The 27,458-nt window shown below is 51.1% G+C and overlaps 1 protein-coding gene across 1 annotated transcript in view; it reads left to right on the top strand.

Annotated features, from left to right (window-relative positions):
• The first annotated feature begins 954 nt into the window (after nucleotides 1-954).
• Nucleotides 955-27,458, top strand: part of LTBP2 (latent transforming growth factor beta binding protein 2) — a 108,708-nt gene continuing 82,204 nt past the window's right edge. The window contains exons 1-3 of the mRNA XM_081289431.1: nucleotides 955-1,755; nucleotides 8,254-8,324; nucleotides 23,647-23,893. Coding sequence (XP_081145557.1) covers nucleotides 1,274-1,755; nucleotides 8,254-8,324; nucleotides 23,647-23,893 — 800 coding nt within the window. The 5' untranslated portion in view covers nucleotides 955-1,273. The remainder of the gene's footprint in view (nucleotides 1,756-8,253; nucleotides 8,325-23,646; nucleotides 23,894-27,458) is intronic.

Here is a 27,458-nt window from a genome sequence, read left to right as displayed (position 1 = left end):
TTACTTGCTGGTACTCAGATGGGAGGCAATTGGCACTTGCACACCTGTCTCCCTTGCATCCAAGATGTGAGACTAAATACGCATACAGGCTCAATCAGAACTCCTCAAGTCCCCCTTGAGTAAATTTTGGAGGGAATGAGAAGCTGGGGTAGGTATCCAAGGAGTGGATTGTGAGCCAGAAGCAGAACGCCTGGATTTCATTCCCCTCTTTGGCACAGGCTATTTCTGAGTAACCTTATTCAAGAGGCTCCAAGTCCATGCCTCCGTGAAAAAGAGGACACCTTTTCTAGCAGCCACCACCACTGCCCTGACACCACAGGAGGGGGATTAAGATCAAGGAGCCAAAGCAACTGGCAGACTAAAGTTCACAAGTCCAGGATTGCTAGCGGCGCGGCCAACTCCACCAGGGGGCGCGCGCCCCAGGCGTCCTTCCAGGGCTCGGTGTCCCGCTGCGGCGGAGCGAGGCCAACTCGCTGTCCTGCGCCTGCTGTCTCTTACGGGGGGGGTGGGGGGGGACACCCCCAGCGGCCAGGGCAGGAGGCGAAGGGGACAGACGCTAGTGCCTCTGGCCCAGGCCCTGTTGTCTTTGGGGTCTCTGTACCTCGCCTAGCCTTTCGGACTTGTGAGGCTGCCGCGATGGTCATCAGACCAAGAGTATGTCTGTGGAGTCAGGCGCAGAAGATAAATTCGGAACAGGTGGGCAGTTGGAGCTTGCCCAGGGCAGGAGAAAGGTGTCTCAGGTGTTCCTGTCCAGGCAGACGCCATCTGCCCTATCAGCTCCCCTGGTCAGCCCCGCGCCGCCCCCAGCTCCTCACGGGTTAATCCCCCTCGCCGCCCGCTCGCTTCCCGGTGCCAAAGTGGGTGTTGCTGGAATTCCTCTCTCCCTCGCTGGTAATTAGGGGGCCGAGCTGTCCCTCCGAGGAGGGGGCATGGCGTGGATAAAAGAGACGAAAAAGTAGGGGGAGGTTTCCAAAAATAACCCCCTCCAGTTCCCCTTCAGACGGCCACAGTGCCGGGGAGGGAGTGCGAAGGTACCGTGGCGGTGCGCGTCCAGCTGCAGAGCAGCTCGGACTGAGGCTCAGGGCGCGCAGTCTTCGCCGCTCGCGCCGCGCAGCCCTAGCTCAGGGGAGAGCTAGACCCCTAGTCAACTGCTTCAGGGATCCATAGACGTGAAGAAGCGGGCCGCGGGGCGGGTCCAGACAGCAGTCTGCGAAAGGTCGGGCTCACCCATTGCAAACCCTGCACTGTCCCTGACGCCCACCCGCCAGGCGCCATGAGGCCGCCGACTGTCGCCCGCTGTCCGGGACGCGCCCTGCGGAACCCCTGGAGTGGCTTCCTGCCACTTACCCTGGCTTTCCTGGTGGGCATAGGGCATGCCCAGAGGGACCCCATGGGGAGATACGAGCCGGCTAGCAGGGACGCGAATTGGCTGCGGCGCCCCGGGGGTAGCCACCACGCAGCGGCTGCAGCCAAGGTGTACAGTCTGTTCCGGGAGGAGGACCCGCCCGTCCCGGGCTTTCGGCCGGCAGAGCGGACCCAGCTCAGCTGGGGGAGCCCCAGGAGGCCCGTCGAGACCGAGGCCAGGAGGCCGCCCCGCGCGCAGCAGCCGCGCCGAGTCCAGCCACCTGTGCAGACCTGGAGAAGCAGTCCACTGGGCCAGCAGCAGTCTACACCCCGGGCTCGGGCCGCGCCGGCTCTCCGGCGCCTCGGGACCCCTCAGCGGCCGGGGTCTACACCGCGAGGGCGGCTCACGGGGTGAGCACGGGAGAGGGAAGCATGGCGGTTACTGGGGACAGCGGGAGTCGGGACTACGGTGCTCACATTCGTGGAGGGGTGTGCAGACAAGAAGAGACGGCACTGGACTCGTGTCCTTGTGCCTCTGTCATTAGCACTGCGGGGAAGCAATCCCAAGGTTCCCACGCCAGGGATCTGAAGAGTTTAGGGCAAAGACCAACCGTCCTCACCCTTTCAAACCTATTCACATGAACCTCGACGTTAAATCTTTCTGCAGGCGCCTCTACAGGCGCCCACGCTCCTCCCGCCCTCAGCCAACCAGCTCTAGCAGACGCACTCAGCGCAGTCGGGATCAGAGAGGCAGCGGGGAGCTGGGGGCAGCTGGGTGAGCGCTGCTGGCCCTTGAGGCCAGGGGGAGGTAGAGCCGGCTCAGGGCGCGGATAGGTGGAGGATGTGGAGGGCACCTGGTCATGAAGACTGATGCGTCTCCAGGAAGGGGGCTGGCAGCGAAGCCAGTGCGCTGAGACAAGTGTATGGGTTGGGGAACGGGTCGGCCTGGGCACGCAGAGGGCTGGGTGTAGGCGTAGGTATGGGCTTAGGGGCAGTTTGGGCAGGACGTCTGCCCCGGAATGTCTGTGGCACAGTGGGTACGTGGAGAATTGGATCTGTTGTGTGCGGGTGCATCTAGGTGTCAGCGCCATTTGACCGCGTTGCAGGGCTAAGCCTCCTTCCACACATGGGATTTTTTTTTTTCTTCCTTTGGGTACTACCCGCTACCCTCCAGGGGCCCAATTTTAGCATGAAAAGGCTTCTCACTCCCAACAATCCAGTATCATAGGGGCGCAGCAGGGCGCTAGGTCTTGCACAGGTGTCTGTAATAAGGGCACAGGAGACTTTGGCAGTGCACAGTAAAGTCTGGGAAGGATTCTGGCAATCCCTCTTGGCATTTACCAATTGGGTTTATTCCCCGAGAACAGCACAGACGCTTGCACCCCCAGTTTATTCCTGAGGACCTTCTGCCTCATGGCCTTTGTTCTGCATGTTTTTCCTTGACTGGAGCACTCTGCAATGTTTCAGCAGGATTCACTCTGTTTCATTCAGATCTCTGCTCCCAGGAGCCTTCTCTGACCACTCCCACCCCATCTCTCCCTTCACCCTGCTTTATGTTTCTTCATAGCACTTATTCCATCTGACACATTATCTTTCTATTTCTGTTTATGTATTCAGGGTCTGGCCTCCAAGCCCACGCTAATGCAAGTTCTATGAAGTGAGGACTTGGTTTTTTTTTTTTTTTTTTTTTTTTTTTTTTTTTTTTTTTTTTTTTTTTTCATTTCTGTGTTCCCAGTGCCTGTACATACTTCCCTAAGTATCTGTTGAATGAGTGAATGATCTTCCTGCTGCCCTCCCCAAAGCCAGCAGAGAATGAAGCCCTTTGCTGCCAAGTCCTCCCACGTAGGATCATTCAATGAGTATTAATGGAGCACCTGCTGTGTTTCAGTTTTTTCCTTTCCTGACTTCTGCAAGTGAATACATGCTTCATAAGAGCATGTGTTGAGCATGGGAAAGGGGGCAAGGGCCTAGAGACCCAAGAGTTGTTCCTGCGGGGACAGCAACCCAATTACTTAAAATCAAGTTGGAGAAATGAGCAGATATGTGCTGGTGAATGTGCTTTTGAGTACTGGAAATGTCATGTTAAATGCAAAGAAATGGGACAGTGTGGCTGAGGAACTGAGAAGGAGGCCCTGTGACTTGGGTCCCCAGGCTCAATGGACAGCAGGTGAGGAAGCAGAGGAGTGATGACCAGAGTGGGGTCTGGAAGTGAGAGTGGCTGATTTAGCACTGCCCAATGACAAGAATTTTCACTGTTGACACTGACCCAGGGGCAGGACTGCAGACCTGATGTAGAGGAGGCAAGGGAGCTGAGACTAGAGATGGAATTTGGGCTGGATCATGGAGGAGCTTATACTGTAGGCAGTTAAGTGCAAGTGGAGGAAAGATGAAGTGGGATCGTAGTAGGAGGGTGCACTATTAGAATTCATAAAATAAGATGTAGTGAGCAAAGGAGATTATCACCCCCACAAGGCTGGTGGATAAACACAGGCGTGCAAATGCTTGGGCTGGGTTGAAACCATAGGCACCTGCTATACACAGGTGCAAGGTCACATCATGTGTGGGTTAGCTCCTCCCCCAGATTGTCTTCTGCATCTTTGGCAAATAATGGGTTCCTCTGATGTGCCAGTCAGCCACTCCATGGCAGCTGGGGAGGGACTGAGTGGCATTTTCTTACACCGACTCCCTAACCGGAGTCCATTCTGGCTAATAGTTTCAGACTGATCATTTTGGCCAATGTCTTGTGACTACTCAGCGCCGAGGACCAAGTGCCACCTTCTGGTCAGTATTGGAACTGCATCACTGCTACTGGAACGGTTCATTCACTCATTTCACTATGTGCCAAACATCATGCTGGACCCTCCCTTCATTACATCAGTGGCCAAGCCAGACAACCTCTGTCCTTCTGGAATTTTTTAATGTAGTGGGGATTTATTTTACAAAGTGAAGATTTTTAAAGTATGCACCAGGCACAGTAGCAGATAGCTTTCCTGAACTAATGAATCTTACTGTCTATAGGGGGACTTTTAGAGCAATTGTTTTCTAGTCTTCAGTGTTTCTTGAACAAGTCTCAGAGCATATCACCTCCATAATAATTCCCCTTATTCTGTTATTTTCTTTAAATTGAGGTACTGCTAAAATAATAGGACTTAGTGTTTTATTTGTTCTAAAGTACTTTATGAAGTTTTACAAACATACAAAGAGGTAGTGAAAATAATGGAACTCATAACCCAACAAACCATAATATTTTGGCATATTTTGCTTCCAATTGTTTTAGTTGAAATTTCTTCTATAATTTTGCATCTCTGTTTCCCCAGAGTTAACTACTCCCGTGAATTTAATTCCAACATGTGTTTTTATACTATTATTACAGATGCATTTACCCATAAAATATACAATATTATTTTTTGTACTTATTGAATATAGAATACTGGGCTCATCTGATCTCAGCAGTATTCTCCTGCTACAATTTGATTTTTCCCCTTCCTCACTAAACTTTGGAGATTTAACCATCTTAATATAATTAGCCCAAGTTTATTCATTTTAACTCTTGTTAATTGTTCCTTTGTCTAAATATACCACAGTTTATTTATCCATCCTCCTGTTTTGGGACATTTAGATGAATTACATTTTTTTGCCATTACAAACAGTGCTTGACTCATTGTTTTACATAAATAAATTCTTAATTAAAGGGAAACTTTGTATCATTATCATAAGTTGAAAGTAGTACCACTTGTCAAAAAGAGAAGGTAATTGTAGGAAAATGGAAATGAAAACAAAATGTTCTTCAGTTTTGGTCAGACAGACACCATTCATTATCTTAGAAGATCAATCCTGTAGCATGTTTTCCCCATGAAAAGAGGAACTGGTGTGTGTCCAGGGGAGGATCTGTCCATGAGGACCCAGCCTCAGACAGAGACTTGCTCAGTGACCTCACAGGTTAGAGCGATCATAGAACAGGCAGTCACTTCTCACTGTGTTCCTCAGCATTGCTGAATGTTGTGATCACATAACCCTAGAATCCCCTTCACTCCTTCCGGTGTTTTTCATTCTGCTTTGGAGGAAGCACTGGATTCTACGAAACAAAGACATATTCAATGTGTCCCACATGTCAGGTACTGTGTGAGCCTCCAGAGGTACCAAGAGCAAAGGGAAAGAACCTTCGAGATCCCCAAGTCAGAGACCCAGACACCCAACCACCTGAGACAGTTGGTGCTACTGATGGCATTCAGGGGAGAAGGGGACAAGCTGACAGATGTCAGAGGAGGTTTTACACAGGGGAGGCAATGTCTGATCTGGAATGTAAAGGATTTCATTCAGCATGCAAGGGAGGGAAGGCTTCCTAAACTGAGGGAGTAGCGGAAGCAAAGACATCCAAGTGTGACACTGATGGTGACAAGCTTGTATCCTTGGAGGAGCACAGCCTTGTCTGTGCATCCACAGAGATGGGGGAAGAGTGTTGAGGGCAATTAGACCGCACAAGGCAGACCATAGAGAGCTGGGGGAGATTTTCAACAAAGGGCCAGTCTGGTCAGAGGTGTTAGCCAGATGTATACCCAACAGTGACGCTGGACACTGGGCTAATGTTTGCTGGGTAGTTTCATCTGGAATACTGGGCTCATCGGATGAAGCTGACTTCCAGCGAGTCAGAGTCAGTGAATCTGTGCCCCAACTAGCCAGGCTCATCTGCTCTTTGTGCTGGCCTGAATGGTCATCTCCTAGCGGATTCTCCTTGCTCAGCTGTACTTAAGACTTTCATATTGGCTTTGCAGGGACTTTAGAGGCTCTCATGGAATAGTTGGATCTCTCTTGAGTGTCTTCCCAGCCCCCAGCCTGGCCCCTTGACTGGCAGCCTTTGATTCTGGCCAGTCCTCAATTCCTCAGGGCTCCACTATAGGCAAGTGGAGCAGCTACAAAGTTTTGCTGAGGGCATTTCTGGTGACAGATGATTCAGGGGGGCTTCCTTGGGCTAAGCTCCGTGGCTTGCCAAGCAGACCCTCAATGCATGCTGACTGGGTTCCCACAGGTCCTAGTTCTCAGAAAACCCCAGGACAGCCAGACACAGTGGCACACTCCTTTAATCCCAGTGCTTGGGAGGCTGAGGCAGGAGGATCACAAGTTGAAAGCCAGCCTCAGCAATTTAGCAAGGCCCTAAGCAACTGAGTGAGGCCCTGTCTCAAAAACTAAAGAGGGCTGGGGTTGTGGCTCAGTGATAGAGCACTTGCCTGGCACATGTGAGGCCTTGGGTTCTCCTCAGCACCATATAAAAATAAATAAAAAATAAATAAAAATAAAGGTTTTGTGTCCACCTACAACTAAAAAAAAAAAAAAAAAAAGAGGCTGGGGATGTGGCTTGTTGGTCAATCTCTGATACAAAAAAAAAAAAAAAAAGAAAAGAAACCCCAGGGCATTCAGTCTGCTTCCTCTCAGAGGCTGTGTCTTCCACAGTCACAAAGGGTAGTGACTTCCACAGGGTTGTTTTCCCCTGCCACCAGGGTACGCTCTCAGATTCACTGTGTCTGAGGGACAGCCCCTTCCTCAGGACCTGGTGACTTGGGCCCCGACAGGGAGTTGGCCTTCGTGGAACCAGAAATCTGCTGAAGGTGGTGGCCCGAAAGACAGAGCTCTGGGCCAGCGGGACATTCTGGGAGCTCTCTGGGAGGCAGCTCCACACGACTTTGGACTAAAGGACTAGGAATGGGCCTCAGGTTTTTCAAGCTGCAGGAATTTATTCTGAATTCTTTGTAAGGCTCCCAAAACCACACAAGCTTTGGGGTCCGCTCAAATGTCAAACAATCTCCTAAGCGGGACCAGATGCTCGCCATACTGGCCACAGGGATCCCAGGAATGGCCAGCTGCTCCATCCTCTGGCCGCTGTACCTCTCCCTGACCTCTGCTCCCAGTGAGCGCTCAGTGGACAACTTGTACTCATTATTATGGAATGCAGGGCGCTGGAGCCAGGCCCCAAGGGGTCAGTTTTCCCCAGGAGGGACTCTTGAGGGGAGTCACCCTAGTCCAGACATTTAAGTCTTTGGCTAGACAGAGAGGACTGGGGAATGTGCTGGTCCAGCTAGTGTCCCCCAGACACCTGAGAGAAAAGTTCGGGGGAATGGGGTGAATGCCCTACTCAGCATGGAAGGTCAGTGTCTCCTGTAGGTGCCCTCAAAGCCAGCATCAAGGGGTAGCTGGGGGAAGGGCTCCATTAACCTTCCCAAATGAGAAGTGTGCTCACCATGTCCCCAGCCCCATTTTCCTACCAGCTTGCCTTCCCAGAATCCCCTCTCAAACAGAGACCTGAGCCCAGCTCCTTCAACCTCCCACCCAGCACTCAGTCTGATGAAGACAAGGTGTCCTCCTAGCACACACGTGTTTGTCGACACATTCTTAAGACTGTTCCGTGTGTGTCTTCTGACTCCCTTAGGTTGCCATGTTCACAGGGCAAGGGACAGGGTGATTGTGTTTGGTGAGGGGCAATGTAGAGCTGAGCCCACCCAGGTTTGGATCAGGCTCTGGCGCTTCCCTGTTGTGTAGCTTTGGCAAGTCACTGGACCTCCCTGAGCTTGCCTATCATCTTTACGGTCACTGTCCTGTTGCCTTCTTTTGCATCCGGTGTTAATCATCACAACCACCGGGTGAGGCAGGCTTATCAACTCCACTGGACAGGGGGAGAGAGTGAAGTTCTCAGGGCCACACAGGGAATGGCAGAATCAGAATTCAACTTACATTTGCATGACCCCACAGTTCCTGTCCCTGGGCCAGGCAGCCTCCCTGTGGAATGGGGAAAATCTCCCCAGCCTTGCAGTGTTCTCCTGTGCCTTGTCTACAAAGGGTGGGGCCATTGAAAGGTTCTATGAATAGTTCTGGCTCTCCGCATCCTTGTGTTGACCCTGTGCTGGTGACCCCTTGCAGGAGGAATGTCTGCGGGGGACAGTGCTGCCCAGGATGGACAACAGCAAACAGCACCAACCACTGTATCAAACGTGAGTGCCTCCTACACCATCCACACCTACCCCCCCCCCCCCCCCCCCGGAAGGCTAGGCTGAGGACTGAGGACGTGGAGCAGGGGTGTCTTCCTCAGCCTGGCTCCTGAGGGTGCAGCCCTTCCCTGGAGTAAAGGACACGTGCATGGGAAGGGAGATTTCAATATCTTCCAACTGGAAGTGGCTTCTCCAAGCAAATTCCCACACATGGTTAAAAGATTCCTGTATTCCCTTCTGCAGCACCACTGTGTTGGTGCCCATTTGTGCCTTAGGTGCCCACGCATACTTGTGGTCTGCAGAGTGTTTACTATTACACAACACTACGCCAGTCTCTTCCCAGGCATTATCTGGCCCCAGAGCCTCCCTGTAGCACATCTCCAGGGACACGATTTGTGTTCTGTGCTACGGGGATCCACCTCTGTTCTGGCCCCTGGCCCAGCGGTCCTGGCCTCTCTCAAGCATTTCACTGGGATGAGGCTCTCTCTGATCCAGAGTCTGGACCGGTCTTCCCTTGGACTGCTCTGGAGCCTGGAAATCTGGCTCAAATGAAAGGAAAGAGAGCAGTGCTCTTAGCTCTGTGGAAACCAAGGCTTGAGGTAGGAAGAGCCATAGGTTCCGGGGGAGGCCCCATGGTCTAAGAATGGCATCAAACAAAATAGCAATGACAAAAGCCAGTACTGATGCAGTACTCCTTTGTGCAAGGTGTACTTTCTATATCCTATGGGGCAAGCAGTGCCACTCTCCATTTGGTGGGTGAAGAAACCGAGGCACAGATACTAACTTGCCAAAGTCACATTACCAAATATTGAAAGAACTAATTGGAACCCAGAAAATCTAACTCTGGGATCCCCTTCTTAATACTTACACCCTGCTATCACTGATATAATCTTATTTTTCTGGGCCTCACTTTCTCCATCTGTGAACTGGGTATGACAGTGTACTGCTGTTGCTGCTAGCTAACAGCTGAGCATTACTAACACAACACTGTGCTGAATTGTTCATGTGCCTCTCAGTAAACCTATGAAGTGGGTATTTACTTATCAACTTCATTTACTGATGAGGAAACTGAGGCTCTGCTTGGTTAGAAAACGTAGCTGAGAATATGTTGTGGCTACAGGTGCTGGAGCTGGGCTGGATTTGGGTAGTCTGACCCAGAACCCCTACCTTCTGATCTTTGGGGCTTTATTCCCTCCCAACACCAACTGAGCCTGGACATCCCCACAGGTGATATCAGGAACCCCTAGCATCTTTTGCATTTGTACCCCAGGACCCCTTAGGTCCAGGCCAGAACCCCTGTTTGACTGCTTCTCCTGTAGTGGCCACTGCCTCTGCCAGACCCAAGTCTGACTGCGAAGCCTCTTTACACCAGCTCCCCTTCCTTCCTCCCTCAATGGTGAGCACCGGGGCCTCACAGCTCACAGTCCAGGCATGCGACAAAATGTGTGTGTTCCCAGCATGGTGGATGCTCTTGTTGATGGTTCTCCAATATCTCCAGATAGGCAGAAGCTCTGGGGCTGGGGCCTGGCACCCTAGGTGATTCTAGCTGTTGCTGAAGGCCACTGAGCAGAGTTTTGGGTCCATCATCAAAAGGTCTGCCTTGGGGACCCTACTCACATCTGGATGTTCCCACAAATCCTAGGGATCCTATTAAAAAGCAGATTCTGGTGCAGCTGGTCTGAAGGCAGGGACAGGTATTCTGTGTTTCTAACAAGCTGCCGGGGCCAGGGACCACACTTTGAGAAGCAGCACTTTGAGAAGCAGGGCCTTGGGAACTCTGGAAGCCATGGAAGGGATGTGGAGTTGGAGGTGGGGAGAAGGCTGGTATGTTCTAGAGAGCTCAGCCTTTGTAGGGCCAGCAGCATTGGCCAGTGGAGTGTGTTGCTGAGGCTGGAGTTGCCGCAGGGGCAGGGCAGCTTCACAGGGGGTGGGCTTCTCCCCTGCTGCCTGAGGGCTCTGGGCCTGGCCACCATCCCTCTGCACCAGCCTGGAAGCTCAGTTTTCTGACTTGCTTGTGATTTTCCAGCATTTCTCTCTGCCAAACTGGAGTTTCAACACTGGAGACTCGAGGTTGGGTGGGTGTAGATTGTCACAGAACCTGTGTGTGTGTGCACCCTTGCGCTCCTGTGGGTGCTGTTCCAGAATTCCCACTCCCCCATTATTTATTTCTCTCCTGGGCCCTCCTGACCCGGGCACGGCAGGCAGGCTGGCAGCTTTCCTGGAGGCGTTGCACTTGAAGTCAGCTGGGGCAAGCTCGCCCACCTATGGGTTATGCGCTAATTAGCTGGTCCCTCCGCTGTTTGCTTGTTGCTATTTTGCTGCTAATGAGCTTAATGAGAACCACGTGGGCGGAGGGGTGTTGGCTCTGCATGGCTGGGTCCAGAGCTCTATAGAATGTGGGGCTCTTGGCTCTACACCCTGCCAGCTGACTCCCCTGCATCTCCCTCTCCCCCCTCCTCAGCTGCCCTCCTGGCTGGAGCAGAGACCCCCGTGCAGGAAAACGTTCAGGATTTTGTTCTAGCAGTTTCACACATGTGGAGGAACCTTCCTGGCCAGTGGGAGATGACCATGGACAGAGAGCGGTGGTGACAACCCCCACTGCCAGAAGTGCAATCTAGGCCCACAATCATGTGGGGACTCAGTCTCTCCCTTGGCCTTCCAGATATCTGTGGGCCTGACCCACTACCCAAGTGCAGAGTGCTAGCCCTGGTTCAGTTGCCCCCTGGCCCCAGGCCCCTCTCTCCTCCTCTCACAGAAGTGATCTTCAATTGTCCTAATACACAGGCCATCTCCCTAGCCTGCCACTGGACCTCAGGGAGGCTCTGTGTCTGCAGGTGCGCACTGCGATATCCCTAGCTCCTCCCTCCACCTTGGCTGGGTCTGGAGCTGGGCCATCCTCTCCTCCCCTGGTCCTGGTACCTGCCTTTCTTTCTGTGGCCTTGCCAGCCCTGTTGGGTGATTTATGTGTTTACGTATTTGTAGAGGCTGCTGCCTGGGGCCTGCCCTGCCCACTCCGCCAAGGGGAAGAACTGTAGGGTGTGGGGTGACAGTGTCCTGTGTGTAACTACTGCTCTTGGAAGATTGTCCCGCCTTCCCAGACTGGCTCACCCCTCCTCCACCTCAACAGGGGAAGGGCTATGAAGATTCTCTTGCCTCCTCATTTGATCTTGGCTGGAGTGCATAGGGGCTGCTCTGTGGAGGGCAGAAGAGAGTTGTCCCTGTAGCTGTTGAGGAGAGGCCTATCACCAAGCCCCAAACCCATGTCATAAGGCTCAAGGTTAAGAGCATGTGCTTTAGATTCTGGCACCAAGATTCAGGGAGATGTGTGTTTGAATCTCAGCTCTGGGTCCTTATGCATGATTGGCCCTCTTTTAGTCATAAAATACACATAACAATATAGAGTTGACTTTGAGAGTTAATGACAACACTCTATAGTCCTTACAGGGTGTCAGGTACTATTCTAATACCTTTATATTATTAACTTTTAATCCTCACAATGACCCTATAAGCAGATGCCCACTGCGATATCCCTAGTTTGATTTTTCTCTGCATTTGCAGATGAGGCCAGCTGTTTGTCCTAGCCATAAGCTGGGGAGAGTTCAAGAGTTCAAGACCTCACCTCCATGCTCCCTGCTAGATGAGCAATTGCCTGCAGACAGCCTGGCACATGGCTAGTTTAGTTGGTAGTTTAGGCTGTGCCCGATTGTCTGGGTTTAAATGCCAGCGCTACCATCTAGTGGCTGTGTGACTGTGGGCAAGGTGCTTATGCTCTCAGTTTTCACTTCTGTACACGGTGACTAATAAGAACGAACGAAATAACTTAGGTCAAATGTTTTAGTTCAAGGCCCAGCATGTTCTACTATGTGCTCTTTATGTATTTGATTTGATTTTGAGGGCAGAGTCTATGTCTCACTCCTCCAGCATGTAGCACATTGGGCACAAGGTAAAGTTTCACTGAGAAGGGATCAAATGGGTTGGGAATGTTGCTCAGTGGCAGAGTGCTTGCCTAGCAAGCACGAGGCTCTGGGTTCAATCCACAAAAAAGAAGGGACTGAATGATACAGGGCCCATCCCAGGCCTCAGCTGAGCGGTCACTTTCTGCTACTCAAGTTCTATCAGTCTTTCCAGAAGCTCTCCACATGCTCAGGGGACCCTGGGAATTAAGACACTGGACATGGCTCCTGACTTCTCCACCATCCACATTGTTTTATTGGTGCATTACAGTTATACATAATGGTGGGACCTGTTGTTACATGGCTCCTGCCTTCTTGGTCCAGAGCCTCTGCACACATGGTGGGCATTAGAACAGCATTCCCTCTGGTTCTCATCTCAGTCCTACAAGGACCACATTTCTTCCAATCTGTCTCCTCTTGGCTTCCCTAAGGGAGCTTACCTGGCCCCACCCATGCCAACTCTGTCCCAAAGGGGAAGACTGACAAGTGGGTAGGCTCCCTGAGTTCCAACCTTTGTTCTATCATTTATCACCACAATGGTATTAGGCAAGTTTTTAATCACTCTAAGCCTTCGTTTCCCCATATGTAAGTTAGGGATGAGTTTCCCCATATGTGAGTTAGGGATGAGAATGTACCTTTAGTAGTTATCAGAGCAAAGTGATCATGCTAGGCACAGTGGCACACACCTGTAATCTCAGCAACTCAAGAGGCTAAGACAGGAGGATTGCAGCTTTGAGGCCAGCCTCAGCAACTTAGGAGACTCTCAGCAACTTAATGAGGCCCTGTATCAAAATAAAAAATAAAAAGAACTGGGGATGTGGTTCAGTGGTAGAGCACTCCTGAGTTCAATCCCTGGTACTGCCAAAAGAAAAAAAAAGGGGTGATTTCATGAGGTGATTGATACACCATGCAAATAGCTCTGGGCTTTGTCATGGTAAGTGCTTAATAAACCTTAGGGAAAAGGGTGAGATTATATACATAATGGAATTTACTCAGCCATAAAGAATGAAGTTATGGCATTTGCTGGTAAATGGATGGAACTGGAGACTATCAGGCTAAATGAAATAAGCCAATCCCCAAAAACCAAAGGCTGAATGTTCTCTATGACATGCGGATGCTAACTCACAATAAGGGGGCAGGGGAGGGAAGAATAGAAGTTCATTGAATTAGATAAAGGGGAATAAAGGGAAGGGAGGATGGGAATAGGAAAGACAGTAGAATGGATTGGATATAACTTTCCCATATTCATGTATGAAAACACGACAGTGTAACTCCACATAGTGTTCAACCACAAGAATGGGAACTTATACTCCATGTATGTATCGTTATGTCAAAAACACTCTATTGTCATGTAATCTAAAAATAACAACAACAACAAAAGGTGCCAGGAGCCAGAGGTTGGAACCTGGGAATGATCATCTCTGGATGGACCATCCTGTGGACTCAGGAGTCGGTCGGTCAGAAGGTGGGAAGTGACTCAGGGAATAACGGTATGACCTCAGAGTCTCAGCAGTACCTTGTATGGGACACCTTAGATCTTCCTGGTGAGCAGGTATGTGTCCCTGTGGGACTCTTTGCCCAACATAATATTAATAATGTGTCCTTGACTGGGAGCTTTCTGCAGCTAGGTTCTGGGTCCTAGCGCCTGGCGCTCCCTCCACACCTTTATGTCCTTTGTACCTGCTTGATGCATGTGTGTTAAAGGACTGAGTGAACAGCGGATCACATAGGTGACCTTCTAGTTTCCTCTATCTCCAGCTGCTTGTCCTTGGTCTCCTTTGCTTGTCTCCTTCTCTACCCAACATCTTTGATCCCCAGCATCACTTAAAATAAATCAAACTCAGGGCCTTGAGCATGCTAGGCAAGCTCTCTATCACTGAGCCACATCCCCAACCCTCTTCCCAACATCTTAATATTGGGCTTCCCCTGGATCTTACAAACCTTCTCCTCCAAAGAGACGGCCATGGGCACCAAATCTAGCAAAATTAGTGCACTTGTAGGTACATGCAACACGCAGTGACAATAATGCCGGTGCCTACTTTGCCAGGATGCACGAAACACTGCCATCTCCCTTCACTCTAGAGTGGTTGTCTTGCTATTCCGTGTCCTGGTCTCCCCCAGCCCCATGTCCCTGCCTGTTGTTTCCCCCTCTGTCCACTTTTAAATATTAGGTTTGTAAGACTTAGTCCTATGTCTTCTTTTCTTCTGCACTCTTCCTGGAACAATCTAGCACTTTCTTATAAATGTAAACATCATCTCGGGGCCACTGAATCCTAGATTTATATATGTCTCCAGCAAGACTTCTCCCCTGACCTCCAGACTGCTGCATCTGCTGCCTACTCAACATCTGTGATACCTCCCAGACAGCCCAGCCCCACCTCGTCCCAAGTGAACTCATGATTTCCTTCCTTCTGAGCCAACTCCCTACCCAGGTCTTGCCCACCCTGTGAAATGCCATCTCAGACACCTCAGAGCCATCCAGGTCACCTTCCACCAGGTCAGGCTTTATCACCCATTCCTCCCTGAGGTTCCACCTCCACTTTTCCTAACATCTGTTTTCTGGAACACTAACAACCTCTCCCCTGCTACAAGATCTCTTTCTTACCTGGAAGCCTTTGCAAACCAGGCTTTCCTTTCCAAACCTCTTGTGTACCTTCCTTTACCTCTCTGCTTTCCCCCTGCTGGCTGCTGTCCCTGCTGCCCACTTAGCCTCCTGTTGTGGTGTCTCTGAACCTGACTTGCTTTCTAGCCTGGACTCTGAGCGCTTACCCCTGACGTGCAGAATCCCGCCTGGACTCCTGGAACCTGCCACCTCCAGGCAGTTGCACATGCTACTCTCTTCCCATCTGCTTCCCCTCCTCGGGCCCCCTGTCATCTGTCCTCCAGAGCCGCCTGCCTCCAGCTCCCCTTCTCAGAGGGGCTACCCCCAACCGCTGTCAAGAGCTGCTCTTCAGCAGCCTCGTTATCCTGGATCTCAGCCCTTTGACTTCATGTCTCACATCCTGATTTCTGTTGTACTTCTGGATTAGGGATGGTCTCTCTAAGTTGGAAACTCCATGAAGAGAAGGAAAATGTCTACCTTCATTACCATCGTAGTCAAGTAGTAAATATGGGATGCGTGATCATTTTCTAGGTGAGGACAGGAGGCACACAAGGGAAGGAAACTGGCCTAAAGTCACATGGTTAGAATTCAAACAGCCTGTAACTGTTTGAAGCCTGGAACTCTTCTGTGCTTCTGTCCCACTGTGATTGAAGCCCCAGAGCTGGTGCCCCATGATTCGTAGCTGTTTCCCGGGAAGAGACTCATCCCTGAGAGTGGACATCCTAGGTCCTCAAATCATCCTCCCTCACTTCCTGAGGCTTCTGAGGATGGATCTGCCCAGAGGTCTTGCTCCTCATGCCTGCCGGAGCTGGTGGGAATTGGGGCTGCTGTCTGCCCCAACCCCTGGCCCCCGGCCCCCAACTGGCCCAGCATTGCAGCATTTGCTAATGCAATTAACAGGCCAGGTCCAGGCGGAGAGGCTGGGGGCCAAGGTCTGACTCACACCTCCCCTTCCTCCCCTCGGGCCGCCAAACGGTAGAGGCCCACTTGGCCTGCCAGACGGTGTCTGCAGAGAGCGCGCCAGAGGCCAAGAACGGCATCTTTCTCTCATTAGAGGCTTTTATGTGAACACAACTGCTATTTTGGAGCTAGGCGCTTGGCCGGCCACTTGGCCGACTGCGGAGCCCAAGTGCTGTCTCCAGCAGTCCCGAGCAGCACAGCTGTGGTGGCAGCCGGACAAGGCCCTGAGGCCTTGACATCTCCACAGCCTGGGGGCTCAGGCCTGAGGTCAGGGCCCTGGGGACATTGAACCTGGTCAAGGCTTGAGTGGGAGAGAATGAGTCCCCAGTGGGTTCTGAGGGGATGTGTGAGCCAGACAGGGATTCCTCAGGGCTCTCTGATATCATGGCCCCCTTCCTGTGGAAACCGAGGGCCATGGTAGAGGAGAAACAGCTCAGGGCCACAGGCGCAATCCCCAGTAAGCAAACTCCAGAGGCAAGCTGAGGCCTCCACATGGGAGCATCAGGTGAGGTGCCCCAGGGGGGCGGGTATGTGCTGAGGCAAGTACTGCAAGTGGATAGAGATGGTCAGATGCAAATGCAAAGGCTTCCAGGTGAGAGAGAGACCCCTTAGCGGGGGGGGGGGGGGGGGGGGGGGGTTGTTAGTGTCCTGGATCACAAATGTTAGGAAAAGTGGAAGTTGAACCTCAGGAGCAGCTCAGTTTCAAGGTGTGTGGGCAGGGCCTGGAGTCTGGCCTGGAGCTGATGTTCACCTCCCCAATAAGAGAGAGTGGCGCTGGAAGGCTTGGAGGAGGGGGCCCATTCTGACATCACAGATGAAGGAGAAGATATCTCTGGGACCTAGGAGAGAGAGCTGATAACCAATGCCTTGCCTGAGAGTATGGGTCAGGGAAGAGAGGTAATGGCTATACTGGACATTGGAAAGCAGCTCAGCCTCTGGACCATCTCTCTAACCAGGGCCTAAGTTGACATGGCTTTCCCTGGGAAAAGAGTCATGCTGAGAAGTTCAGAAACCATCTTGTCTCTGGGGATATTTTTCTTTAAAAATAAAACAAAAACTTTGCAGCACTATCCACTAGCATTTTCTGTAATGATAGAAATTTCTGAATCTTGCTGGCCAATATGGTAGCCATAAGCCACAGGAGGTGGTTATTAAAGCTCTGGAAATGTGAATAGTGAGACTGAGGAACTGAGTTTTAAATTTTATTTCATTTTAATCTGTTTAAATTTCAATGCTTCACACTCAGGATCTCTGTTGAGACTTAGAACAAGTCTTGGAGACAGGAATTGTCAACCCCCATCTTATGGAGAAGATGATTGAAGCACCGTGAGGCATCTCAATGAAATGAGAGGTGACCCAGGTCATGCAGCCAGGATGTGGCTGAGCTGGAGTCAAACAAAATCCTTCTGACCCCCTACTCCATGTTCTTCCTGCTATCAGGGAGCTGATCACCAGAGGCCCTGAGCAGAGGCTATAGCAGCTTGCATGGTGGGAGATGTTTCTAGATTCCCCCTCTAGGCTTGCCCAATTCGAGTTTGGTCTTCTCCCAAAAGTAGAGGTTTTGTGTGGAAAATCTGAGCAAATCTCTGCTCTGGTGTTTTGGAACTGAGTGAAGGTAGAAGGGGCACAGGCAGAAAGATGGGGGTGTCGGGGAAATATTTCTTCTATTTCTTGCTTTTGGAGCAATTTTAAGAGTTTTCTCCCCCCCCCCCCACCTCTTTTGGGGTCTAGCTAACTCTATAGAGCCAAACTCTCCACATATCCAAAGTTTAGTGAAGAAGAGAGTATGGAAAAGACAGGGTTCCAGAAGAGCCGGAATTATGAATGGCTAAAGACTGGCCCAAGTGGACACAGCTGGGTACAGCACAGCCTTGCATTGTCCAAGGGCGCAGATCTCCAGCAGGGAGGGCCATGTGTGTCTTTCTGTGACCGTCAACCCTGGAGGGCTAACCACGGCAGCATCATGCTGATAACCTCTACCAATAATCCATCAAAGACTGATTAGAGCCCTATAGCTCATACTGTGCTGATTTCTCAAGTATGAGGCATGATCTCTACTCTGTAGGAAAAGTGCACAGGATGAAGTTCCAACGGCAAAACATGAAGACTTCCTGGCCCACCATGGTTGTGGGTTTTCTCTCTTAAAACCCCACCACACTGTATGGAGCCAGCTCTCCGGGGGGCTTTGGCCTTCCCTCCACTTTATGCTATAGCCCCCACACTGGTGAGTCAAAGATGACTGATTTCCTTTAGATACCTCAGTTTTAAAATCGATGCTTATTTGATGTAGATGTGTTTTTACAGTCTCAGGATACAGACCACTGTTGCCCCTCCCAAAGTATCACTGGATTTTATATACTCCAAAATTTCTTAAATACCAATGTACAGTGGCTGGTTTCTCATTTTTCCAAGTGAGGATATTAGGGGAAGAAAAAATAACTATCATTTATCAGCATCTTTAATTAAAAGAAACATTTTAACACCCCTCTTCCCTCCACAAAAGATACTTTTCTTCTTTTTTTTTTTTTTTTTTTTTTTGGTACTAGGGATTGAACTCAGGAATGCTTAACCACCAAGCTACCTCCACATCCCTTTTTATTTTTAATTTTGAGACAGGGTCTTGCTAAGTTGCTTAGAGCCTGGCTAAGATGCTAAGACTGGCTTTGAACTTGTGATCTTCTTGCCTTAGCCTCCTGGGCTGCAGGGATTATAGCCATGTGCCACCATGCCCAGCTATGGACAGTTTTTAAATTAGAAAGACCAATATCAGGCCAGGTAGATAACTCTGTGGTAGAGTGCTTGCCCAGCAGTGCTCTGGAGGCCTTGGGTTAAATCACCAGTACAAAAATAACAATAATGAAATTTAAAAAAAGGACTGGGAATGCATCTTGATAGTAGAGCTACTGGCATAGCATACACAAGGCCTTTGTTTAAATTGGAGTCCCCATTGTGGGCCATTTGGGGTGGTTTGGGGTGAGTAGTAAAAAGAGTTTACCCTCCAGTCCCACAGTGCATATGCTCAGCTCAGAACTAAACATTTGAACACTTCAGTGAGGAAGTAAGGCATTCTGCATCTTGCTGAGACTTGTGAAAACCACACAAGACAAGACACACATGATAGGATGTAGGTGAAGCCGGCGAGAGCTGGTTCAAAACCTATGACAGCTAACCTGACAGCTGTTGGAGGATCTGCCTCCACTGGTGGGGCCTCTGCGCCGGCTCCCTCCTTGATGGCTGATGCTGAAGGCTTACCTTCTCAAGTGGATTTTTTCCCACCAACACAACTGCCTGGCTTGGAAGCCTTTTCAAACTTTTATTTACCATGTTATATACATAAAGTGCTTTTTTCATAGCTTTCCCCTCACCCTGAGTTGTTCATTGCACCAACCTACGTCCTCACTGAGGACTGAATTCCCTGTTGGACAAGGGACTACCACACACGGAAAGCCCACCACTGGGCTGGACCGCCTCTGTGTGGGGCTCAGTCTTGCTCATCTTTGTGCCCCCAGCACCTGTCTGATTGAGAGGAGGAGCTCATTGATGTCGGTGGAAATAAGGCAGGGCCAGAATTAGGAGGTCAAAGCAAGGCACAGGGGCTTACCTTGCAGGACGGGGGTCCTTGAGTTTCTAGAGAATAAAAGATCTTATTGTTAAAGTCAAGGATGAGCCATCTTTGGGGCTTAGGAGGAGAAAGTGGAGACTAGACTCTTTCTGATGACAATCTTTTGGGCTCTATCACCTGCTCAGAGCGGGGAGTTGTATGACCCTCCTTTCACCCACGCCAGGCATTGGGCCTCTGCTGGCAAAGAGGGGTGGGTCCACTCAGACCTTCCCTTGCATCTCCTCCCTAAAAAGAAAAACAAGGCGGAGTGTTGTCCTGGGCACATCTGCCTTCCCCAGTGTTCATGGACCTTGGTTTTGTCACTGGACAGGAATGGAACAAGGTCCCTCCAAGAGGGTGGAGGAATCTCAGTTCAGCCTGTGTGGATTCTAACTTAGCCCCTGAAAAGAGTTTCAGTATGCGTCAAAAGCAAGTCACAAGCAGAGATTTATTGGAGGACAGCAAAGCACATACCCAAAGGCAGTGTGCAGACACCCCTCACTGCTCAGACAAGAGAAGACTGGTGACACACCCAGGGTTGAGCTCTCTGAACTTATGTATGATTTTCCTGCGAAGAAAAGTGAAGGCTCCCAAGCAAACTTTTGTGAAAATAAAGTCCTGTGTCAATCTTTTGATATTTGGGATCAGAATGTTTATTTCTGGATAAGCAGTCTAGCCATGAACCAGTTGTGGGCCCATTACATGAGTCTTTGACTCTGGTGACATTAAAATTGAATATGTTTTTGTTCTAGTTGATCTGATGCAGCATTTGCTGGAGATTTTGTTCATCTATCTAAAGAGACAAGCACAGCTGGTCCTGTTAAGTAGGTCTGGGTCTCCATCTAGTAAGGGTCTCTTTCTCCCTGAGAGCCCAGCTGTCTTGGTTTTGTAGCAGGCTGGCCCCAGCTGACTGTTCTGTGGTGGTGGTCACAAGGGCCTGGTGGGTGGTCAGGTGGGGGCTAAGCCTGCTTAGGAAGATGGAGTGGCAGCCAGGTGGTAACCAATATCCTGCTGTGGTGGCAGTTTGTACTTGGAAAGTGCTCTGGTTACAATTGTCTGGCACCGTCTGGGGGCCTGGGGCCTTCTGGGAAGGAGTTGCAATCCTCCAGTGAGACCTATTATTTCCCCACTATCTGCTGATTGGGCAGGCTGTCCCTTGGTGATGTCCATTCTTCTCACCCTCTGAGCTGCTGACCAGCAGCACCTCCTCCAGGAACCTTTTCCTGACTTTCCTACTCCCTGATCCAGCCTGGATTAGGGGCTATAACTGACACAGCACTTGTCCCATGGCCTGTGTGTCCTGCTTTCTGCAGGAGATGGCATGCTGGAGACTCTGTCTCAAGCCTCCCACCTAGTGAGGCTCACAAATGGCCGTAGAGTGACAGCAAGGGCCGATTTACATCTGCCCTCATCATGTCAAGCTTACTGTGTGAGCTTTGGAGGGGTCTGGGGTCCTGGGGTCTCCACCACCAGGACTGACCTGGGAGGGGCAGCTTTTCAAGACAGGGTTCCAGGGTGCATTTGGTGGTCTACTTGAAGCCAACAGATCCCTTTGTTTCATTACCAGCTCTGGGCCAAGGCTTAGAGATAGTGGGGAGGAAGAGCAGCCGCTCCAGTCTTGCTGGGGGTCAGTGAGCGCAAGAGTCTTGGCTCAAATAGACCCAGATTTGAATCCTGGCTCCATTATCATTTAGCTGGGCAACCTTAGGCAAGTCTGTTAATTTGGGAGGCATGATCTGTACTTGGAAATCATCCCACCTGCTGCCTAGGATTGTTGTGAGGATTAAATGAGATAGTCTAACAAAGCACTATGCCTGGACAGTGCTCATTGGGCAGTAACTGCCATAATGAAAAAAAAAAAATGGTTGGGTCATTGTGAGGCATATGCTTGGAGCTTAAGATACAAAGAGATATAAGGACAAGCCCTGTATTCAGAGGGGCTGACCGTATAGGCTGGGACATTGAGACACATACGTGAAAAGCCACTGTACCTGGGCATGTCCACTGAGTGCTGTGCACAGTAAGTGCTTTTCCTTGTTGTTTGGAGGAGGCAACAGTAGCTGAGAGGTGGGTCATCAGGGATGGGGAGGTGACCTTCAGGGTATAGTACCTCTTAGGTAAGTGCACAGGAAAGAGAAAAGTGTTCCAGGGAGGGGACATGGCACGTGCAAAGGCAGGAAGAAGAGAGAAGAGGCGACTTTGGCCTGAGCAGCCTGACTTAGAGGAATGTTAGAGGGGTCAGACTAGCTTCACTGCCAGTCTACGGACTGGTCTCCTGAGGGTTCTGGGGGGCCACTAAAGGTCTCTGAGAGACAAGTGACATAGGACATGTGGATTTTAGTGCTCCTTTTGGAAGGAAGGGTCAGCCAGGCACACCTGGACTGGATAAGGGCACCTGATAGTTTCACAAATAAGATTAGAATAATTGAAATGACAATTATATGTCTGTATATATGTCTTTGCTTTCTCAATGACCCTGGATGGCTATGCCTACTCTCCCTCCTCTCCCCAGCACCCAGCCTGCTGGTTCCTGGAAGCCTCCAGGGCTTTGAGCCTGCCTAGTCCTCTACCTGGGTCTCCCTGCACTGCTTCCACCTCACTCTTCAGAGAGGGGCCCCGATCATTCTTCTGAGTGCCCCGAACACTGCATCACCCAGTTATTTAGCCCTGGTGGGCTTCCCAGCCCTTGATACTGCCCGACGCTCTATCATGCTATTGTTTTCTCGCCTGCAGTTGGTCTGCCTCACTGGACTGTAAGCCCAACACGGGCAAGGACATTGTGCTCGCTACCTAGCACGCAGTAGGGCTCAACAACGATTTATGGAGTGAATAAGTGACAGGTAGATGAAATATTGGGTTTAGAGGGCCCAATATGCTCTCCGGGGCTCATACCTGTTCTCCAGGAGGTTCCAGGAGGCAGGGGGAGGGCTCAAGGTGGGCCTCCGCATGTGACTCTCCCTTGATTGCTCATCAGTGGTTGTGGTTCTGAACTTTGCAAGGTGAAGAAAGGCAGTGGAAAGAGAAGTCATGGCCTGATGGCTGCTCCCAGGGTTGGATTGGAGCAAGGGCCAGTTTCAGCCCCACCTCACCCCTAGGTGGACCTGTTGGGGGGTGGAGAGCAGGTGTTCTCTGAAGAGGAGACAGGAGAGACCGTTATGCTGAAGGTGCCTTCGAGAGGCCCTTTAGAGTTCCCAGCCTCCTCAGTCCATTCCCCGTGATTCAAGAGGAAACAGGCTGGGTGGGGTCAAGGTCACACAGCTCATGAGCAACAGAAAAACCCAGCAACTCGGATCTGACTTACAGGCCAGTTGTTTCAGCTTTTTCACCGCTGTGACTAATGACCCAGCCAAAACACTATAGAGGAGGAAAAGTTTACTTGAGGGCTCATGGTTTTAGAGGTCTCAGTCCATAGACAGTAGGCTCCATTCCTCGGAGCCTGAAGAGTGTGGCAGAAGGAACCAGCTCACATGATGATCAGGAAGAAGAGAGATTCCACTCTCCAGATACAAAATGTATACCCCAAATCCATGCCCCCAATAAACCACTTCCTCCAGCCACACCCCACCTGCCTCATTACCATTTGGTGAATCCCATCAGGGATTAATTCACCAATTAGGTTAAGGCTCTAACCTAATCTTTTCTCCTCCAAACTTTCTTACATTGTCTCACACATGAACTTTTGGGGGACATCTCACATCCAAACTGTAATACCAGTGTTGAGGCCTTTCCCATAACAGATATTTATTTATTCAAAAATTTAAAAGATATTATCTATTCAATATTGATTGAGAGTCTACTCTGTGACAATCTGAGTTCTGGGTCTACCAGAGGGCACAAAATCAAATGTCTCCCCTCAAGGGGGTTCAGCCGGGGAGGAGTGGACATTTAGGTGTAACTACACTGCCAGCCGGGGTGCTTCCGGGCAGAGAGTGCTGTGAGCCAGCCCATCCTCAACTCTGGTCATTCAGTCTTTGACTTCTTGTCCAAAAACCAAAGACAAACTCCTGGAGGCCTCTGGGTAGAAGGAAGAGAGAAATGGGCCCAGGTTGTCTTCTGGGGCCAGGAGTTTGGCTTCCTTGGTGAGTGAGGGGCCCGGCAGCACTCAGGCCACTTGCTGGGGCAGGAGGGTGCTTCTGATGGGAAGGCATTGGGCATCCCATGGCCTAAGAGTGCCAGGCCCTGCTGTCACTTCTCTCCCTGTCTCCTCAGCCGTGTGCCAGCCGCCCTGCCAGAACCGAGGCTCCTGCAGTCGGCCCCAGCTCTGCGTCTGCCGCTCTGGCTTCCGGGGAGCCCGCTGTGAGGAGGTCATTCCTGAAGAGGAATTTGACCCCCAGAACTCCAGGCTGGCACCCCGACGCTCCGTTGAGGGGCCGCCCAACTTACACAGGAGCAGTGCAGCTAGAGGAGGTCCTGTGGCTAGAACACAACCCCTGGAGCCACAGCTGCCACCAGCCGGGTAAGTGCCCACCTCTTCGGGACCGCTGGGTCCAGGGCTGAGACCCTGTCAGAGGGGCTTCTTCCTTAGGATGGTGTGGAGAAGGCCACTATCCATTCCTTCTCCGGCCCCTTCAGGGCTGAGAGTTGGGAGCAGGCATTGGGGTTGGCGGGGGCTTCACAGGTGGGGTGGAAGGGTTGGGGAGATGAAATCTTTCCCCTTCCAGAGCTTGGGAGAAAAAGCTGAGGAGGACCTGTTCTGCATCAGAGTCTCTTGGTTCTGATCCTTTGCCATTTCCTGGGTGGATGACCCCTGGCAAGTTACTTATCTCTGTGTCTTTGATTCCTCATCAGTAAGGAGCAGACAGTATTAATACCTACATTATGGAATTGTTACGAGGCATAAGTTAGATAATATAAGGAAAATGCCAAGTACAGTGCATGGTGCTTGTGTGAGATGTTTATAAATGTTCCTCCTCCCCCTCTCCTGCCTCCTCCCTGGTCTCCGTGATTGGAAGTGCTCCTCTGCAGAAAAAGCCCCTCTGTTCACTTGCCAACCAGCCTCTCTCCTCAGAGGGGAAGGGAAGAGGCACGTGGGTGCAGGAGATGGGATAGAAGTGGACCCAGAGAGTGTTCCGGGCAGGAGTCCCTGGCCTGCTTGCCAGTCAATCTGGCTAGACTTTTTCTAGCTCAGGACAGGAAATCTGAACTCTGTAAACTGGTTATTTCTAGGGGGCCGTGTTTTGCTTTTGGTTTTTCACGTTGGTTTTTCCATTTGCTTCTACTTAGGAAGTTCTTTCTGAGATGTTGCAATCTCGTCTTGCTGAACTAAGGGGAAAAAGGACTTGCACTCTCAAAGGCCAAGAGAACTGGGGAGGATGCTGACCTTGAGGTCAAGTCCCCAGCAGGAAAGGTCAGAAAGACCTGCTGAGTGGGAGGGAGAGAAAGGAAAGGAGGCCGGGGCCATCCAGAAACTCTGAAAGGAGGTAGGACAGAAAGAACAGGGTCTTGGTAAGTTGGGGTTCCAGGGTCCTGAGCACAGGATGATTCCCAAAGGAATAGGAAGAAAGGAAGGATAGATTCAGGTCAAGGCCTACCAAACTCCAGGGTCAAATCCAGAAGAACTAAACCGTGTAGCCAAACCCTGGGGATGCTGGGACAGAAACAAGGAGAAAGCCAAGGGTCCGAGTGGACAATACAGAGGGCCTGGAATTGACTGTGAGCTGGTGGGCAGGGCTAGGCCTTATTCCGATTGGTCTCAGATGTGGGTCCTAGGCAGGGGGGCCCAATATGAAGGCACCTAGAAATACATGAGAAGGGTCAGCTCTGGGGCCACCCAGAGGCAGGGTGCACACAGAGTCCAAGCTGGGCTTTCCCCCTGCAAGTTTCCGGCTTGTGGGATTTATTAATGTGTAATATGCATGTTCATGCTACTTGGCAAGTCACACTACCCCTTGTGCCCCTGAATCAGAACCATTGGATGCTTCCTGTCCCCTTGTCCACTCCATCCAACTCCTCCCCATCCTTCAAGGCCCAAGTCTACTTCTTTCAAATGCCTCCCCCGACCTTGTCCACCCTGCTATCTGCCCCCTTGCAGCACTTCCTTACTAGCACAATGGGGAGTGTCTGTGCCCTGCACCTGCCCCTAAACTATGTGGGGCTGATACTCGCTTCAAACTATAGAGTTAGCCTAACAGAAAGGCCCTCTTCTATTGAACCCTCAGCCTGAACCTGGAACCCAGGGCACCATCCAGGGTGCTGCTAAGAGGGCAAAAGAAGGTGACACTCTGCTGGTCCCCAGGCAGGTGCTCCATGATGCCCTTGTGTGGCTCTTTTCACTCATCTTGGGATGCTCTGTCCATTTGCTCATAGGACCAAGTGCTCCCTGAGAGCAGGGACTGTCCTGAGTGTTCATGAATGTGTCCCTGGCACCTACCACTGTGCCTGGCACACCATCGGTGCTCAGTCGATATAATCTGAATGAATAAATAAATGGCTGGGAGGTTGAGTGTGAGCCTCAGTTCTCAAGGATGATTTCCTGTGTGTAAAGCACTGTGGGGGCCCACAGCAGGGCCGTCCTCTCTGACTTTCACAGGCTCCCTGGCCAGAGGCTACTGTGATGTTCTTAATAAGCTGCAGCCTCCAGGCCAGCCCTCTCCCGCTCTGCCCTGGGGCCTCCATGCCATGAAATCTGGGAAAGTCCGAGCGGGCGGCTGCTGTCGGCTCAGCTGTGTTTTGATTTGGGAGGCCAAATCCCACTTGCCGGGTGGTGTCAGACATTTCCTGTGAGTTTGGCCAGGTTTCCCAAGCCGCCGTTGGCCTTTCTCCTGATCGCAACTTGGACAGGCCCTGTGTGTCCAGATAGAGGAGTGACATGACTCAGAGGGCCTTCTAGGAGTGGGAAGGGGACACAAGATGTCTGGGAGGGGAAACACTGCAGGAATTGGTGATGACCCAGAGGCCTGTTTCAGAGGCCCAGAGACTTGTGTCACAGAGGCAGACAAGAGGGAGGGGCCAGGAGCGTCTCAGGCAGCAGGCAGGATGCCCTGCAGAGGGCCAGATGTGGATTGATATTGTGCAGCTGCAGCCCAGGCTGACTGCAGGGGCCTGGAGACTCCCCCTGAGCCCCAGGTCCAGAGTTCTTCCCCAAAGCTGGGCAGAGGTCTTCCCACCTGGGGAGCAACAGCTAAGCAGTTGGGCAAGGGCCTTGAGAGATGGAGAAGGAGCCAGTTACAAGAATTGGGGACCAGTAAGCTATGGAAAATTATGGTTTGGACTAGTATGCAACCGCTATCTGAATCTCCTGGGAATTTGATAACAGGCCGCTTCTGACTTGGCAGGTCTCTCAGTGAGCATCCCTAGCATGGGTGAGGCTGATGCTGTTGGTCCTTGGACTGTAGTGAGTAGCAAGGGTCAGAGCCTTGGCTTTGGATTCAGAAACTCCTCAGTTCCAGTTCTGAACTTACCACTTATCAACTGTGTGACGTGAGGCACACATCCTAACTTCTCTGAGACAATAGTTTTCACCTGATGGCATTGCAGGGAGGATTAAATGTGATTATGTAAGTGGAGCACTAGTTACAGTGCCTAATGTGAGTTAGCATTCAATACCTGGTAACCATTAGCAGCAGGTTTTCTTCACCATGAGGACTTGGGTGGAAGAGCATAGGAAACTGGGCTCTGTGAGTGTGTATGTGTGTGTACATGTGCATGACACTGAGGCACACCTGTTCTAGGGAGAAGTCAGAGCCCAGATCCAACCTCAGAGCAGGTGTGACCTGCACAGTAGCAGAGCCTTCAGTCATTAGCTGCCACTGGCCCTATGGGGAGGAGTGTGAGGGGAGGTTTAAAGAATGGGGGGGTGCCTGCTGGGTTTGTTCCTTGGCCAAACCGGAGGGCTTAGAGGCTGAGCCCTGGGGCCTCCCTAAGCAGGCCTGGTCAACATCCGGGTAACAAGGGGCCTGAGGACATGCTGACCAGGGTAGGTGGGTGGCGGGGAAGTGTCTGGGGAACTCTGGCCTCATGGTGGCTCCCAGCAGGCTGCCCCCATAGAAGCGCTGGTGTCTGCCTTCTGTACAGTCCCAGTC

The sequence above is a fragment of the Spermophilus citellus genome, assembly GCF_964194105.1.
Source record: "Spermophilus citellus genome assembly, chromosome: 4".
NCBI classification, from domain to species: domain Eukaryota; kingdom Metazoa; phylum Chordata; class Mammalia; order Rodentia; family Sciuridae; genus Spermophilus; species Spermophilus citellus.
The sequence above is the reverse complement of the archived record's forward strand: the minus strand, read 5'-3'. Positions and strand labels throughout refer to the sequence as shown.